The 16,338-nt window shown below is 38.4% G+C and overlaps 1 protein-coding gene across 2 annotated transcripts in view; it reads right to left on the reverse strand.

Moving 5' to 3' along the window:
* Positions 1-16,338, reverse strand: part of RNF121 (ring finger protein 121) — a 107,204-nt gene that overhangs the window by 5,764 nt on the left and 85,102 nt on the right. For both annotated transcript variants that reach the window (XM_074217322.1, XM_074217323.1), the window contains exon 7: positions 5,554-5,687. In XM_074217322.1, the coding sequence (XP_074073423.1) occupies positions 5,554-5,687 (134 nt within the window). The remainder of the gene's footprint in view (positions 1-5,553; positions 5,688-16,338) is intronic.

The raw sequence follows: 16,338 nt of genomic DNA on the forward strand, positions 1-16,338 counted from the left end.
GTGGGTTCCCTTTGTGCCAGCAATTAGCAGCTTTTCTCAAGCTACTGACCCTTACTCTTCCCCACTCCCCAATGCTTTCTGGGGAGCCAACTGTCTCTTCTCCTCTCTCTACACCACTGAAGCCCTGATCTTCCTTTCTCTGCACCTGTTCTCAGCAAGACCCGATGTTCTGAGAGAAAAGTCAGGTCTAATCAATGTAAGATTCTTTTTTTTTTTTTTTTGCAAGGCAAATGGAGTTAAGTGGCTTGCCCAAGGCCACACAGCTAGATAATTAAGTGTCTGAGGCCGGATTTGAACCCAGGTACTCCTGACACCAGGGCCAATGCTCTTTTCCACTGCGCCACCTAGCTGCCCCCAATGTAAGATTCTTGAAGGTACTTTACTCTCCAAAACTTCTGGATCAGATGCCTACAATCCCATACCACCATGCTTTGCCCCTCACACCTGCACTGCCATCCCCTTTTTAGGCAATTCTAACTGTTTGGAAATTTTTCTTGATAGTTGGCCTAAATAATCCTCTCTCTCCAACTCCCACCCTGTGATCCTGGTCGACCCTCAGGACTGGGATCACATAGAAAAGTAACATTCCTCTTCCCATAACAGTACTTAAAACATTTGAAGACTATTGTGTGTCCCTCCCCAAAATCTTTCTCTCCAGGATATACATCTCCACTTTCTCTATCCTTTCATGTTCCAGGTTTTCCAGTTTCCTTTACCATCTTGTGGATACTTGGCACTTTCCAGTTCATCTATAACCTTTTAAAATGTGACATCAGATTTAAACACAATATTGTTGTCATCTGACTAGAGTATGACAATCCCCTTCCTTGCTCTGGATACTAAGCCTCTCAATACAATATAGCTTCTAAAGTTGTCATGTCACCCAGATACTACACTTGCAGGACACAGATAACTATTCATCTTCTTCTTGACTTATGAGGGTAATTTTCTTAAAATAAATGTAGAATTTTACATTTATACTTATGTCATTTAATATTTGATTTAGCCCATAGTCCTAGACTTAGTTCATCTTGGAAACCAATATGTCTCAACACTGTGTCATCCATAAACCTGACAAGTGTATCATCTATACCCTACATCTCAAGTCACTAAAAGAAATGTTGACAAGCAGAGGGATAAGAATAGCTCTTGCGGTGCTCCACTAAAGAATAACCTCCAAGTTAATACCAACCCCATCAATGAATACTATTTGAGTCTGGTCTCTCAACCAGTCTATGTAACTACACTATTTACCTAGTTCATCTCTCCAACTTGTCCATGAGGACAGAATGAGAAATTTTGTCAATTGCTTTGCTAAAATCTAAGGATGCCATGTCTTCAGAAATTCGATGTTTCAGTAACTGTCAAAAATAAGAGGAACTAAGTTTAATCTGGCATAAAACTTGTCCTTCATCAAGCTATTAGCAATCACTGGTTATATTTCTGAATACTCAAATGTCATTCCTTTAATATTTTCTGAACTCAAGTAAAATTCACAGGTCACTACCCCTGCCCCACTTTTTGTCAATTCAGGGCACTTATCTTTTATCAATCCTGTTGTAGTTTTCCAAGATCTTTCAACAATTACACATGGAATTTCAGTAATCCTATCATTTCATACCTGAATTACTGCAATATTCTGCTGACTGATGTTCTTTTTTTTTTTTTTTAAGGTTTTTTTTGCAAGGCAAATGGGGTTAAGTGGCTTGCCCAAGGCCACACAGCTAGGTAATTATTAAGTGTCTGAGAATGGATTTGAACCCAGGTACTCCTGACTCCAAGGCTGGTGCTTTATCCACTACACCACCTAGCCGCCCCCGATGTTCTTTCAAGTCTCTCTCTATTGCCGTCCATCTTTAACTTAGTTGTCAAATTGACATTCCTAAAGTGCACATCTGAGGAGATCACACAGACATACTTCATCCTCATTCAATTCTGGTGACCTTCTATCCCTCCAGCACCTTATATAAAATCTTGTTTGGCTTTTAAAGCCCCCCCCCCCCAATAACTGGGTCCTTCTCTACCTTTCCAGTCTTCAACCTCCCTCCCCTCAACATACTCTGTGACCCACCAGAACCAGCCTCTTGCTCTTCCTTATCCATGACCCTCTCTCTGCTGACTCTGGCCACTTTCACTGGCTGACTCCCATTCCTGGAATACTGTCTCTTTTACCTCCACTTCTTGTTTCCCAAGTTTCCTTCAAGTTTCAGCTAAAATCCTAGGTTCTCCAAACCTTTTGAAATCTACTCACCTGTCCCAAACCCCCACTAATTCTCATGCCTTTCTCTATGAATTAATTTCAATCTATCTTGCCTATCTCGTTTCTATTGTTCACATGTTCTCCCCCCATCTGACTGGTAGTTCCTTGAAAGCAGGGTTCAACGACTTTCTTTACAAGGAAGGAAGGAAATATAAACTAGTACTGAGTATGTTACAAAATGTTCTCTGGGAAGTGAACTAAGTATCCAAAACCAAAATTTGAATTCTGTTCTTCCTGACTCTGGGTTAAGTGCTCTCTTCATTGTGCCACCTCACCATCCTGAAATAGTTTTTTTTTTTTTTTTTGCGCAAGGCAATGGGTTATGTGGCTTGCCCAAGGTCACACAGCTAAGAAAGCATTAAATGTCGGAGGCTGGATTTGAACTCAGGTCCTCCTGACTCCAGGGCCAGTACTCTATCCACTATATCACCTAGCTGCCCCAGAAATAAGATTCTTAATAAATTAATACTGAATGACAGATATGTGTGTGTGTGTGTGTGTGTGTGTGTGTGTATCAGTTCTTTTGGTAAATTAGGATGCAGTTTGATCAAACTTTGTGACATGAACTGAGGGCAATTAGATGTTGCTTTACTTTTTCCTTATTAACTTACTAATCATTTTTGTTTATTCCCAATACCAAAGATCATTCTCTCTGGAAGGAAAAATAGAAGCAAAATAAAAACTTAATCATTTATCCTGTCATTATCAAGCCATTCACTCCAAGTAAAAGTCCTATACTCTTTCTAAGCTTTCTTTTATGCCTCACAGATATAAACCACTTTCCTCTGTTGTCCTTAGTATTTATTAGCAGTCTCATCTCAATCCAGATGGTAGCATGTCTGATATTACATTTAGGGGTCTGTACTATACCTTATCAATCTTTTTATGCCTTTATATCATATATATATATATATATATATATATATATATATATATATTTGTGTGTATATATATATATGTGTGTGTGTGTGTGTATATGTATGAGTTGGTCAAATGAATTTCCTGTTTGGTCACATTTAATTTCTTTAGAATTCCCCTTCTTCCTTTACATGAAAATAATTTATGCTAGTGTCTTTAGAATTACATTATAGAGAAAATCTTGTCTCTTGTTGTCTTCGTCAAAATAGTAGGCCATGGGATCCTAGCTTTTTTTTTCTCCAAACCTTTTGAAATCTACTCACCTAAAATCTTGGCTCTAAGGTATGCTCTATGTCCAGCTTAGGTCTCCATTCCTAGCATTAACTCTATATTATCATTTCCTCTTGCACTGAGGTAATCAATTCCTACTGAAATGCTGTCTGAATTGGGACCCAGAATAGCAATTCCCTTTGTTGTTTCTTCTCTTTTTTTTTTTTGAAAGGCAATGGGGTTAAATGGCTTGCCCAAGGCCACCCAGCTAGGTAACTATTATGTGTCTGAGGCTGAATTTGAACTCAGGTACACCTGACTCCAGGGCTGGTGCTTTATCCACTGCGCCACCTAGCCGCCCCATTTCTTCTCCTTTTTTAAATGATAAAATTATCATTATTTTATGATCTGATTTTGGCAAAAAGAGACTTCAAGCAGGTAACTGGGACAGTTCAAGGCTCCCACCATTATAATATCATCATGCTTCTGTTTGTGATTGATTTCCAGAACACCTTAACAAATCCCTCCTTCTTCTGGGTGGTCCATGGTACATTCTCATGACAGTAACATTTTATAATGGTTCTTCCCACTATTTCTTCCCATTCAAATGCTTCCTACTATATTTTTGTCCTCAGCTTCCAGATTTTGACCTAAGCAAATCTTTTTAATATATAATGCTATTAAATCATCTTTCTATATTCCTTTTGAAGAAAGTATGCAGTTCTAGAAACATTTCTTAGTAATAAGTTCCATACTATTATATCCTACCTAAATCCATATGGTCAAATTGGCCTCCTTAGGTTTGGATATCTAGTTCAATGAATTGCTACTAACATACTTTGTACATTTGTGTATAAGAAGCTAAGGTCATAGACTTTATAACTGAATTTTCTTCTTGGATAGTCTACCCTATAAATTACTGGTCCTCTCTTCTGTTATCCTTCTTCCAGTGGTATCAATCTAAGGGGGAAGTTTTTTCCCTCTTCCTCAGCCATTTTTTAGTTTAAAACTCTCTAGATCACAATTTTAAGACCATGTATAAATGTTTAAAGATTAGCTTTTCTTAGGTATATGCCATTCTTATCAAGAACCCATCATTTTTCCACATTAAATTGTGATTAAGAATTCCAAATCCTATTCTCAGACATCCATTTAGCTAGTCAATTCCCAAATCTGCCCCTCTCTTCTTAAACTACTCTCTTCCATCCATAGAAATGATGAGGACTCAAAGGTCTTCATTTTTTTTTTGACCAGGACTTTGTAGCATTGTTTCCCCAGGTTCCTTTTCTATCATACTGATACATCATTTATCCTCACATTGGTAATCTGAAATGTTTAGTAATTGCTTTTTTTTTTAGTTTTTGCAAGACAGTGGGGTTAAGTGACTTGCCCAAGGCCACACAGCTAGGTAATTATTAAGTGTCTGAGGCCACATTTGAACTCAGGTCCTCCTGACTCCAGGGCTGGTGCTCTATCCACTGCGCCACCTAGCCGCCCCCTGTTTAATAATTTCTAAGTCTGAAAAGTCTTGCAAGGCTTCTGACACTTTCCAGGTTCTGGACCTCGAAAGATAGCAAACCATTTATTGTACACTTCAACACAATCAATAAATAGTCATCTTGGTACCTCAAGGGGTCAAATACCATAGTACTTGATAATCTCTCAGTTATTGGCAGCTCTGAATCTATATATCACTGTTTCTTGAAGCACAAGAAGTTGCTTGTTCCTCAGATGGTTCAGTTCTGCCCAAGCCAGAAATGGGTAGTGTTTAACTCCAAATGTTGGGTGGTCTCCATTCTTCTCCTGTCATAGTTTTCTATTCTAAAACCAAGTTAGAATTCCCTTGTCTCTCACCGCATTTGCAGTCCTATTTGTCTCCTCTAAGAAGGATTTCTTCTATTTCCATCAGTAAACTGTGAGCTATATGAACAAAGAGAATGCCTTATTTAATCTTCCTCAGTGCTTAACACAATATACTGAATACTCTAAGTAACTGTTGCTAAATTTAATGGACTAGTTGTCTCTACCACCCCACCCCCCCCATGGCTAGCAAGCGTCAACAGATGCAGGCTCCAATTAGCCTGGTGACATGGATACCACCGTTTCCATCCTCCATGGCCTAAAGGACAGCCTGGTGGAAGGAGAGTGGACTCTGGGCAGGATACACATGGTTGCAGGACAGTCTATATGTGTTCTCAATGATTCCCTCTTCATTGACATCCACAAAGATCTGCTGCCCACACACTGCACAGACGCTGTCTGAGAGATGCTTAGTAGGCATTCCTGATGCACTGTAGAACTGGAGGTAAGAGAGGAGGGGAAAAAACAAGAATGAGTCAAAGCCCCTTTTTTATGGCAGAACAAAATATGATCATTATCTTGTGAAAAGAATGCTGGAGTTGGAATTGGGAGGCCTAAATTCACATTCAAAGTCATAGAATCATAGACTAGAAGGCGCCTTAGATATCATCTAGTTCAACACTCTCATTTTATTTATGAGGAAACTGAGCCCTGATATTTCCCAGCTGTGAGACCATGAGCAAGTCACTTCCCTAAGACTCAGTTTCCATAACTGTAAAGATAGGAAAATACATATACTATGCTTCCCTCCTTTACTTCTATTTCTTTAGTCACATCAAGGCCCAAAAGGTGGTTTTGAGAGAGATGCTTTAGAAAACCTTAAAATATTAGAAAAATGTGAGCTTTTACTATTATTTTAAGCAATATGGGCTGGTGATGGCTGCTGAGATGTAATATGTCAGTAGGGAGAAAAGGAGAGTGATGGACTAGGATTCAGAAAAACTGATTCTGCCAACAGGGATCTTTAGAAAGTCTCAGTACCTTTAGGCCTCAATCTCCTCTGTAAAGAGAGAAGGGTAGATTAGATTATTTCCAAATGTTTCTTCCCAGCTCTGACCTCTATGGTTCTATGACCTTTAAAACAGGTGGAACATTCCTCCCTTTTCCTGACTCCCAGGGGATCACGAGGAGGTGAAAGGACATTTTGTGAAAAGCTGGGAAATCCTCTGAAAAACAATGCTATCTCAGCATCAATACTAAATGTTCTCATTTGAAAGGATGGACATTTTACGTCTATCTCTGCAATGAGGGAAGGATATGGGTCAAGGAGTAAGGAGATAAGGAAAGCATGGCTGAAATACAGTCAAGACTACCTACTGAACTTGGTTATGGTTTTGCTAGTTTTTTTATTTCTTTAATAGTTAAGGAGAAAGCAATATACACCTACCAACAGGGACCCAGAGCTCCTGTTCAAAACAGAGGAGACCAATTTAAAAAAAAACAGCAACCACCCTTTACATCTATTTAACTCCTTACCATTTACAAAGTACTTTCACATTCATTATCTGGCTAGCTGTGTGATCTTGGGCAAGTCACTTTCCCATTCTAGGCTTCACTTTCCCATCTGTAAAATGAGGTAATTGGATTAGATGATCTCTAAGTCCCTTCCTGCTATAACTTTGTGATATAGTTTTACCTAAAAGTCCTGTCAGCAATACAAACTGAACTGATCACTTTTTTAAATCTTAGCCCTCTGCCTTCCAACTCCCTATTCTACTAAGGGCATCACTATTGTCTCAGACTAAAACCCAAGTCATCTTTAACCTTGCCTTTCCCGGAATAGACAATGAGATACCAAATCCTGACAATTCCGTCTTCTCAATCTCTACCATATCTGATCTCTCCTCTTGCCTACTCCCTCCCCCCTTCCCAATCTCCGTTTAAGCATCAATATCCCAGTTTGGATTCTTCCTGGATTATCATAGCAATCTAACTAGACTATCATGAATTCACATAATTACCCTAGTTTTTTTTTTTTAAATTTTATTTATTTAAGGCAATGGGGTTAAGTGACTTGCCCAAGGTCTGAGGTCCAGCTCAGGTCCTTCTGACTTCAGGGCTGGTGCTTTATCCACTATGCCACCTAGCTGCTCCAGCTAGCCTAGTTATCCTTCTAATTCACTGGGCTGATTACATCGCCTTCTCATTCTCTTTCTTTCTATGCTTTTGTTCATGATGTCAAGACTACCACAGAATGACCTCTTCTCCACTTAATCCATCCACTGAAGTCCCATTTCTCTTTTTTGAGGCACAACTCAGATGTCATTTGTTAAACATTTTAAAATTATATTTTAATCTGGATCCAGCTGTATTTGGGATTTTGGCTGTCTTGTTTGTCCAGGTCAGGAGTTTGATACCTCTGCCCTACACCATCAAGCTGCCTATAAATGACATTCATTGTCTGAAGCATTCCTAGGACACCATTCCCCAAGCTGAAAATGATCTCTAAATCCTCAAACTTCTAATATTGTTTTGCATGGCTATTGGACTCATGAAATTGATTTTTTTTTGAACCCAATAATGACTTTTACTAGGTTTAGTCCAATGTTCTATCCTACTGAGATTTGTTTGGATCCTGACAAGAGCTTATTTTTTTCTTTTTTAGATCTGATAAGTGAGTCTTGCCTATAAAAATAAAGTTAGAGTAGAAAGAATTATAGATTGTGTTCTTTAAGATGGTTTTGAGCCTAAGCTCTGCCACTATACATATATGCACTTTCCAGTTCAATTCAGAAAATGTTTAATTACCTATAAAGGATGTGCAGACTTGTTATACACATACACAAATACATCAACATGGGGAGGGGAGAGGGAGGGAGAGAGAGAGGGAGGGAGGGAGAGAGAGAGAGAGAGAGAGAGAGACAGACAGACAGAGACTGACTAATAACATACACACAGGCTATACTCTCAAGGGGCTTACAATCTAAAGGGAAGAATAGGGAAGCAAGCACACAAACCACTGATAAAAGTTCAAAGTATCACTTTGGATTCAATAAACACTTGTTAATTATTAAAACACCTACTGTGTGCAAGGCTTTGTAATATAAAGTGACATATTTTTGGACTCTTAAAGTGCTTATAGTCAATTGGGAGGAGTGGGGAGACATTTACAAAACAGAATGTGGTAAGATCAATAAGAGCTGCTAGATAGCTCCTCAGACCAAGGTTGGAGGATACCTGTTAGTTATTTTGAGGAGGGAATTCTTTTTTTAATTTTATATTACACTAGATGGTCAAAAATGCTTTACAGATTGGGGTGGCTAGGTGGTGCAGTGTTAAGCACTGGCCCTGGAGTCAGGAGTACCTGGGTTCAAATCTGGTCTCAGACACTTAATAATTACCTAGCTGTGTGGCCTTGGGCAAGCCACTTAACCCCATTTGCCTAGCAACAACCTAACAAAAAAAAATGCTTTACAGATATGAAATTTTTTAGGACTAGTGAGACAGTAATGCCTATTCCAAAGGAAGAATTCATAGAAATGAAATGTGTCTGGAACAATATTGTTCTATTAGAAATCAGGAGGGAAGGGAATTCAGGGAAGCCTGGAGGGATTTGCATGAACTGATGCTGAGTGAGATGAGCAGAACCAGAAAAACACTGTACACCCTAACAGCAACATGGGGGCGATGATCAACCTTGATGGACTTGCTCATTCCATTGTGCAACAATCAAGGACAATTTGGGGCTGTCTATAATGGAGAATACCATCTGTATCCAGAGAAACAACTGTGGAGTTTGAACAAAGATCAAGGACTATTACCTTAAATTTAGGGGGAAAAAAACCTGATATCTTATTGTCTGATCTTGCTATCTCTTATACTTTATGTTTTCTTCCTTAAGGATACGATTTCTCTCTCATCACACTCAACTTGGATCAATGTATACCATGGAAACAATGTAAAGACTGACAAACTGCCTTCTGTGGGGGGGTGGGGAGTAGGGAAGTAAGATTAGATTAGGGGAAAAATTGTAAAACTCAAAATAAATAAATTAATAAAATTAAAAAAAAACATAAGAAATGAAATGTGTTTTGTTTATGGACCAATTGAAGACAGTTATATAGAGGGTTACAATCCTAGAACTGAATTTAGAAGGGGGGGAAAAAATCTTAGAGCATAAAGGGCAATGGCACTGATACAGGCCTAAAGTGAAAGTCCCTTAGGATCTTCCAGCCCCAAATCTAAAACTAGATTCACTTAGGAAGGTCAGGTGATACACTGGATCATGCATTATGCTGGGAGCCAGTTTACTGATTGTCCAATCCAGCTTCTTCATATTTCACGTTCCCTGAGTTAATTGATCTCTTCCTCCTCAAACTTCTCACAGTACTTAAAAAAAAAAACTCTACAAAGTAAAGATAATCAGATTGCCTTCTGAGGCGGGGGAGGGTGAGGGGGAAAAAATTATAAAATTCAAAACTTTACAAAAAAAAGTTAGACAACACCATTTTAGATAACTGGAAAACAAATAATATATTCATATAAAATGCTCTAACCTCCTTTATATATACAGAGCCTTTCTTATTATTAAATTACAAACTTATCAAACACTGAAACCGTCACTTGTAAATTTTTCATCTCTAGTGCCACGGGGCACACTGCTTATAGCAGGCACTGAAATGTCTGTTGAACTGAAAGGAGATGAGTTCAGGTCCTAGGGGTGACACTTGTGCTCTCTGGGTCTTGCCTTCATCAGTAAAAAGAGTTAATCTTTAAGGTGCCTTCAAGCTCTAAACACAATGATACATCATCATCCCAAGACCAAGGACAGAAGAGATTATGAGAATTGGTCTTTGGCCAAAAGGAGTCAGATATGCCAGGATAGAGTTACCTCTGAGAAGTAAATGTTTCAATATCGAAAGACTCAGAAACGCATATCAACACAATGATCAACCATGACTGCAAAGGAGGACTGAAGAATACTGTCCATCTACTACTGACAGAGAAGAGAAGGACTAAATATTCAGAATGAGACACACATATTTGACCATTCCATTATGTGAAAACCAGTTCTGCTTGATTATGTATATTTTTTTTATTAGCAAAGGAGGGGACTACATATTTAATTCTGTGTTTTCAGATGTGACAAAAGCACAATAAACCCATTCCATTTTTTTTTTTAGGTTTTTGCAAGGCAAACAGGGTTAAGTGGCTTGCCCAAGGCCACACAGCTAGGTCATTATTAAATGTCTGAGACCAGATTTGAACCCAGGTACTCCTAACTCCAGGGCCGGTCTTTACCTACTAAAGCACCTAGCTACCTCAACCCGTTCCATTTTTGTAAAGAGCTTTCAGGCACAAGTTTTGTTTTTTTTAAATTAAGGCAGTGGGGTTAAGTGACTTGCCCAAGGTCACACAGCTAGGCAATTATTAAGTGTCTGAGAGGAACAAGTTTTGAACAATGAGCAGAAATCCCTTCTTCTTCCTTGTCTAAGGCAAAGAAAGAAATCCAAGAACTCTAAGGGACAAACATGGCACCAGAGGATTTAAAGCTAGAAGTGCCTTAAAGACTTAGTTCAATCCTCAATTTACAGTTGAAGTAAAGTCCAGATGGCCTTTGAAATAAATTTTATAACACAGAAATAAGAATTTAACAAATATTTGTTAATAATATTTATTTTTAGAATTTATCTTACAAAATTACTATTTCAATACCTAATTCTTTTCATGGAATTTTAGTACTGGATGGGACCTTAGAAATAGTTTTTCTCCTTTAACCCCCTCATTTTATGGATGACAAAATTGAGGCCTAGAGAGAGGGAATAGTTTGCTCAGAGTCACACTCTTTGTAAACATCAGTAACAGAAAAATGGAATTACAGAATTTCAGAGCTGGATGGGATCTGAGAAGTCATCTACTCCTTCAATAGAACCCTCTTCTAACAAAGATAATTAAAATAACTATATATATATTGCAAAGATTTTTGAATAGGAATATCTTGTCTATGTTTCTATTAAAAGATGAGAGAATGAGAAGACCAGCAAGTTCATGGAGGGACATAGTAGGTCTTCTGACTTGAAATCCAAATGTCCCTTTTTATTGCACCAGTGAGTCCTAACCCTTGCATATCAACAACCAAACTGCACTCTCCATCTCTCATCCAATTCCTTATTTGGCCCCCCTAAACCCATTTACCCCAACGTCTCAACCAAATACTTCCATCATGCCCTCTGAAATTCTGTTGCCTGGCCAACAAACTTGCTTTCATCTTCATTTCCTTTTATCTTCTGACTCTGAAACTTAATTTTCCCTGATGACACAGTCTCCTGGGTGGGAGAATTGGAATACTTCTTACTCCTCCTTCCACTTCAAGCCTCTCTCCCCCTCCTACCATCCATCATCCAGTAACCCCTCTTCCTTTGAAGTCCATATAATTAATATCTTTTGCTCAATCAAAATCCTAGAAGCTTTTTATCTACAAATTTTCAAGATATTCATAATCTTTCTCTCTTCCCCAAATCTTGACCTCATACTAGGGACCACATATAAATAGATATTTTCTCCAACATTCTAAACTCCCAGATCCTCAACCTATTCACTTCTGATGACCTACTCTTTTCCCCTACCCCAATTATACACAAAGATGGTAATACTTTTGATTTTTTCATCCTAATACACAACCTCCATGGTTCAAGAAATCTGAAATTTCCTTATTTGATCCCAAGTAACTGATTTTTCAACTCTCTAATGGCTTTTCTATATCAAACCTCATTCTTCATCCACACTATGCTGTCCAATCCCTAGACCTCTCAGTTTTCTCCGAGGACATCACAACTGCACCAGCTATTTCTCTTCTCCCCAGTTCAACTCCATGCTGTCCTCTTTTCCAGTCTATCTCCTTATCATATCACTGATTAGACCCAGACAAATCTAGCACTGGATCATTCCCAACAATGCACTGCCTTCACTGGGAACTAACTTTGGGAACACTGGGAACAAGACATTCTGACTAGGTTCATTTATGTTACATAACTTCAATCAAGCCCTCATTGCGGCCAGGCGATGTTCCAACAATGCCCTTATCAATCCTCTATCTCACAGTCTAATATGGTGCCTGGCACATAGGGATGGAAACACCTTGCAAATCTGAAAGTTTTATATAAATGTAAATCACTATTTTTTTTTTAACTTTTAGGATACTTTAATATGAAGGTTTAACAAGAATACATGGCTTTAAATCTATATAGTAATATACTAAATACAATATAAAACAAAATAAGCATGCTTGCTTCCTTTTTTTTTTTTATGAAGACTATTACATGGCCAGAGTTTTAAACGAGGAACAGTAATAAAAGATGATTTAAATAGTGTTAGGCAATGAAGCAGATCCTTGGTTGTTTCTGTGTGGCACAGGATTGAGTCTTAAGTGAGGGGAACAGCTCATCAGTCAGTACATAGGTTTGACTATTTTCTTTATAGCATCTACCTCTGGAAGCAAACTGTTATAAGGATGGGGTTTAAATAAGAAAACTGTATACTTAAAGGAGAGAAATTTTATGAGGAAAATAAAACTTTGGGCTAAAGTTCATGACAGTTTTAACATTTAGTCCCTTCCAATTAATTCTAAACTTATTAGCACATTTCTCCTAATTTCATGTTTTGCATTAAGACAATTTAAAAATAACAGAAAATTCAGGGGTGATTCTAAATCTTGACAAATAATATAAAAACATAATCAATGGACTGGGATCAAAATGTTAAATGTTACTCACTAGATCTGTCGATATAATTAAGGTTCTCACACAATAAATAATAAGGTAAACAGAATACCTTTTTTGTCATAATGAATCACTATTATTATTAATAAAGTCCCAGAATATTGTAAATTGTTGTCTTCACTAAAGAGATGAAGCAACTTAATTTCAAAGAGACAAAGTGTCTTGCACATGGATCACATATTGGTTGTCAGTGGCAGAATAGAACTGAGGTCTCTTCCGAGATTCAGCGTTCTTATTACACTATAATGCTTACACTCTACCCTAGGTTCAAATGCTCTTAGTACACTACAATGTCTACATATTCTAGTAATAGTTTTGGACTTGAATGTGTTAAGAAAAGAACTGAAAGAATGGATCAGTGATAGAGGGAACAAGTCAAGAAAAATGAGGCTGAACCCCACTGACGTTTCACCACAGTCTATGGTTATCATTTAAAAAAGTATTTTTTAAGTAGTTTGGTTTTTTTTTTTTAGATTTTTCAAGGCAATGGGGTTAACCAAGGCCACACGGCTAGGTAATTATTAAGTGTCTGAGGCCACATTTGAACCCAGGTACTCTTGACTCTAAGGCCAGTGCTCTATTCACTGCACCACCTAGTGGCCCCAAAGTAGTTCTTTTAAGTTTTTTGTAACTTTACTCCTTTGTTATTTAAAACCTATGTGTTTCCCTGGCATGATAGTAACCCTGTTTTTTTTTCCCCCCAGAAAACAGCAGGGACAGGAAGGGAAGGGAAGGACCAATCAGTCACCTGAGTACCAGCCCAGACGAGAAAAGACCATGCTTCTTGTTTCAGGAGACTGGCTAAGCTATCTTGCCTTCTCTCTGCTGTCATAAACATACAATCCCTCACCTCAGGTCTCTCTAACTCTGGATCTGGACAAAGTAGTCACATTACCTGCTTCCATGATTTTGAGAAGGGCATGTCTATTGGCTAACACAAACATCAACTTCCCATCTTTAGGACTCCTCAGGACAAAGTGCTCTTTGCTGGCTACACTTCCCAGTTTTTACTGGATATAAATTCCTTGGGGACAGAGAGTGCCTTACTTTTTGTATTTATATTTCCTGTTCTTAGCACAGTGGCTGATACATAGAAGTTTAAAAAATATTTTTTTTAACCTCTTCAATTAGTCTGCAAGAGAGGCAGGATGAAATCTCTCTGGGGAAGAGAATAAACATTCACATAGTACCTTTTGAATGTTAGGTACAGTGTTAAGAGCTTTTGCATATATTATTTCATTTGATCCCCACAAAAACTCTCCAAGAGAGGTGCTATTGTCCTCACTTCACAGATGGGAAACTGAGGCAAACAGAAGAAGTGATTTGCCTAAGGTCAGAGAAAGTAGCAAGTGCTTTAGGCCAGGCCCAGCTCTCTTTCTCTCCTTCTCCACCAGACAGTGCTTGGCCCTCTGTCTGGATATGGTAGCTGCCAGGAAGGCTGAGTGAGCTCTGCTGATCAGGCACCCCCACAAAGTGTGGCATTAACACAGTGAGTCACAGGAGAGGAAGGGTGGCTGCCAGGCTGCTTAGGAAGGAGTAAATGCCTAAAGCTGAAAGTGGAGAAGGTCAAAGCTCTGGTTTTAAACTGTGAGGACACCAAGCCTACCACTAACTAGAGTACACTTCCAGGGTGAGATAGCAAAATCAAGTGTTTTAGAATTAGTGAAAAGGGTGAAGGAAGATCTCTATGGATTTCATGCCTGCCAAAGTTCCAGATAACAATGCTCATTTGAACAATTCTCAGGCTTTTATATGATGACATGTATGGGAGGTGAAAGAAAAGACACATTTTTCTAGGAACTTAAAAAAAAACCCCGGATAGTTCACCAAAATAGTCTACCATCCAACTCTGAAAAGACTGTGTGACCTCTCAGGCTTTTCCCCCATACTCCTCTAGGTCCTACTATTTTTCTATCTTAACTAATGCCAGCAGAGGTCTACCCCAGAGACACACCATTTATTTAATAAATATTTACAGTCTGTGTAATCCCTTTTCCAGGTCCTGAGGGGAATACAAAATTGAATAAAAAAATGCATCTTGACCTTGCTGGGTTTACCAACTAAGAGGGGAAAAAGACCCTGGTCTATTCAGAGAAAAGCTGGCCCTCTCTGGGAAGGTAAGTCATTAGCTTGGCCTAAGGCTCAGATTTATCCCTTTCAAATGCATCTACTAGGCCACTCTAGTCTCTACCCTGTAATACCCTTCTTCTCTGTCCTTTCAATTCTGTGCTTTCTGTGTGTGGTACTTGAAGGGAACTTTGCAAATACTTTACTATATTTCCTATGGCTGCTTCTCAGAGTTTCAAGACTACTGAGAAAAGTACAATAAGGGGAAGCTGTAGGACTTAGATGAAAAAAAAAACCCCACACTGGGTAACTCTTTCCTGAAACAGAACACGTTTAATAATAGCTCATATTTCTATCTAAACTATCTTTGAGGTTCACACAAAATACTTTTATAACAAGAATTCTCTGAGATTTATTATTTTAGCCATTTTATAGTTGAAAGAACTACAACTCAGAGATTAAGACAGTGGTAAGAGTTGGAATGGGCTTGAATTCAGGTCCATTGATTCCAAGTACACGAGACCATACTGCTTCTTGATAATTACACAGATAAGATCAAGGCTCTTTTCTTTACATTCCTGACTTGCCAAATTCTTCATTTATTTCATAAACTTTTGTTAAGTGCATAATAAATGTTTCTGGTTTTGATTTTTCCTTTTGCAAGGCAATGGGGTTAAGTGATTTGCCCAAGGTGTGTTCACACAGCTAGGTAATTATGAAGTGTCTGAGGCCACATTTGAACTCAGGTCCTCCTGACTCCAGGGCCAGTGCTCTGTTCACTGAACCACCTTAGCTGCCGCCCATAATAAATGTTTGATGAACTAATACAAAGATTACCAGTGGTATACTGTAAACACTACCACTTTTTGCCTTGGATCTCTATATACTTCAGTTTTTACATTTATAAAATGAAGGGGCTGGGTCAGATTGACTTGAAGGTCCTTTCTTGTATTAAAGTTGTGATCCTATGAATGTATGAATGACCCTGACAGGCCTTTCACAGAAGTAAACTCTAGTTTTTTTTTTAATTTTTAATTTTTTAATATTTCATTTATTTAAAGCAATAGGGTTAAGAGTGACTGTCCAAGGCAATTATTAAATGCCTGAGGCTGCATTGAACTCAGGTCCTCCTGATTCCAGGGCTGGTGCACTATATATATCTCACCATGATGCTGCTGCAATCAATGCTGTTGACTTTTAAAATTTTTTTTATGTTGTTCACTTTTAACTCTGCAACCTCTTCCTAATTTATCTCCATTTTCTCCACTTCCGCTGCCTTTTCCCATTCCCCTTCCTCAGAATTAT

This window comes from Macrotis lagotis, chromosome 1 (genome assembly GCF_037893015.1).
Source record: "Macrotis lagotis isolate mMagLag1 chromosome 1, bilby.v1.9.chrom.fasta, whole genome shotgun sequence".
Classification (NCBI taxonomy): Eukaryota; Metazoa; Chordata; class Mammalia; order Peramelemorphia; family Peramelidae; genus Macrotis; species Macrotis lagotis.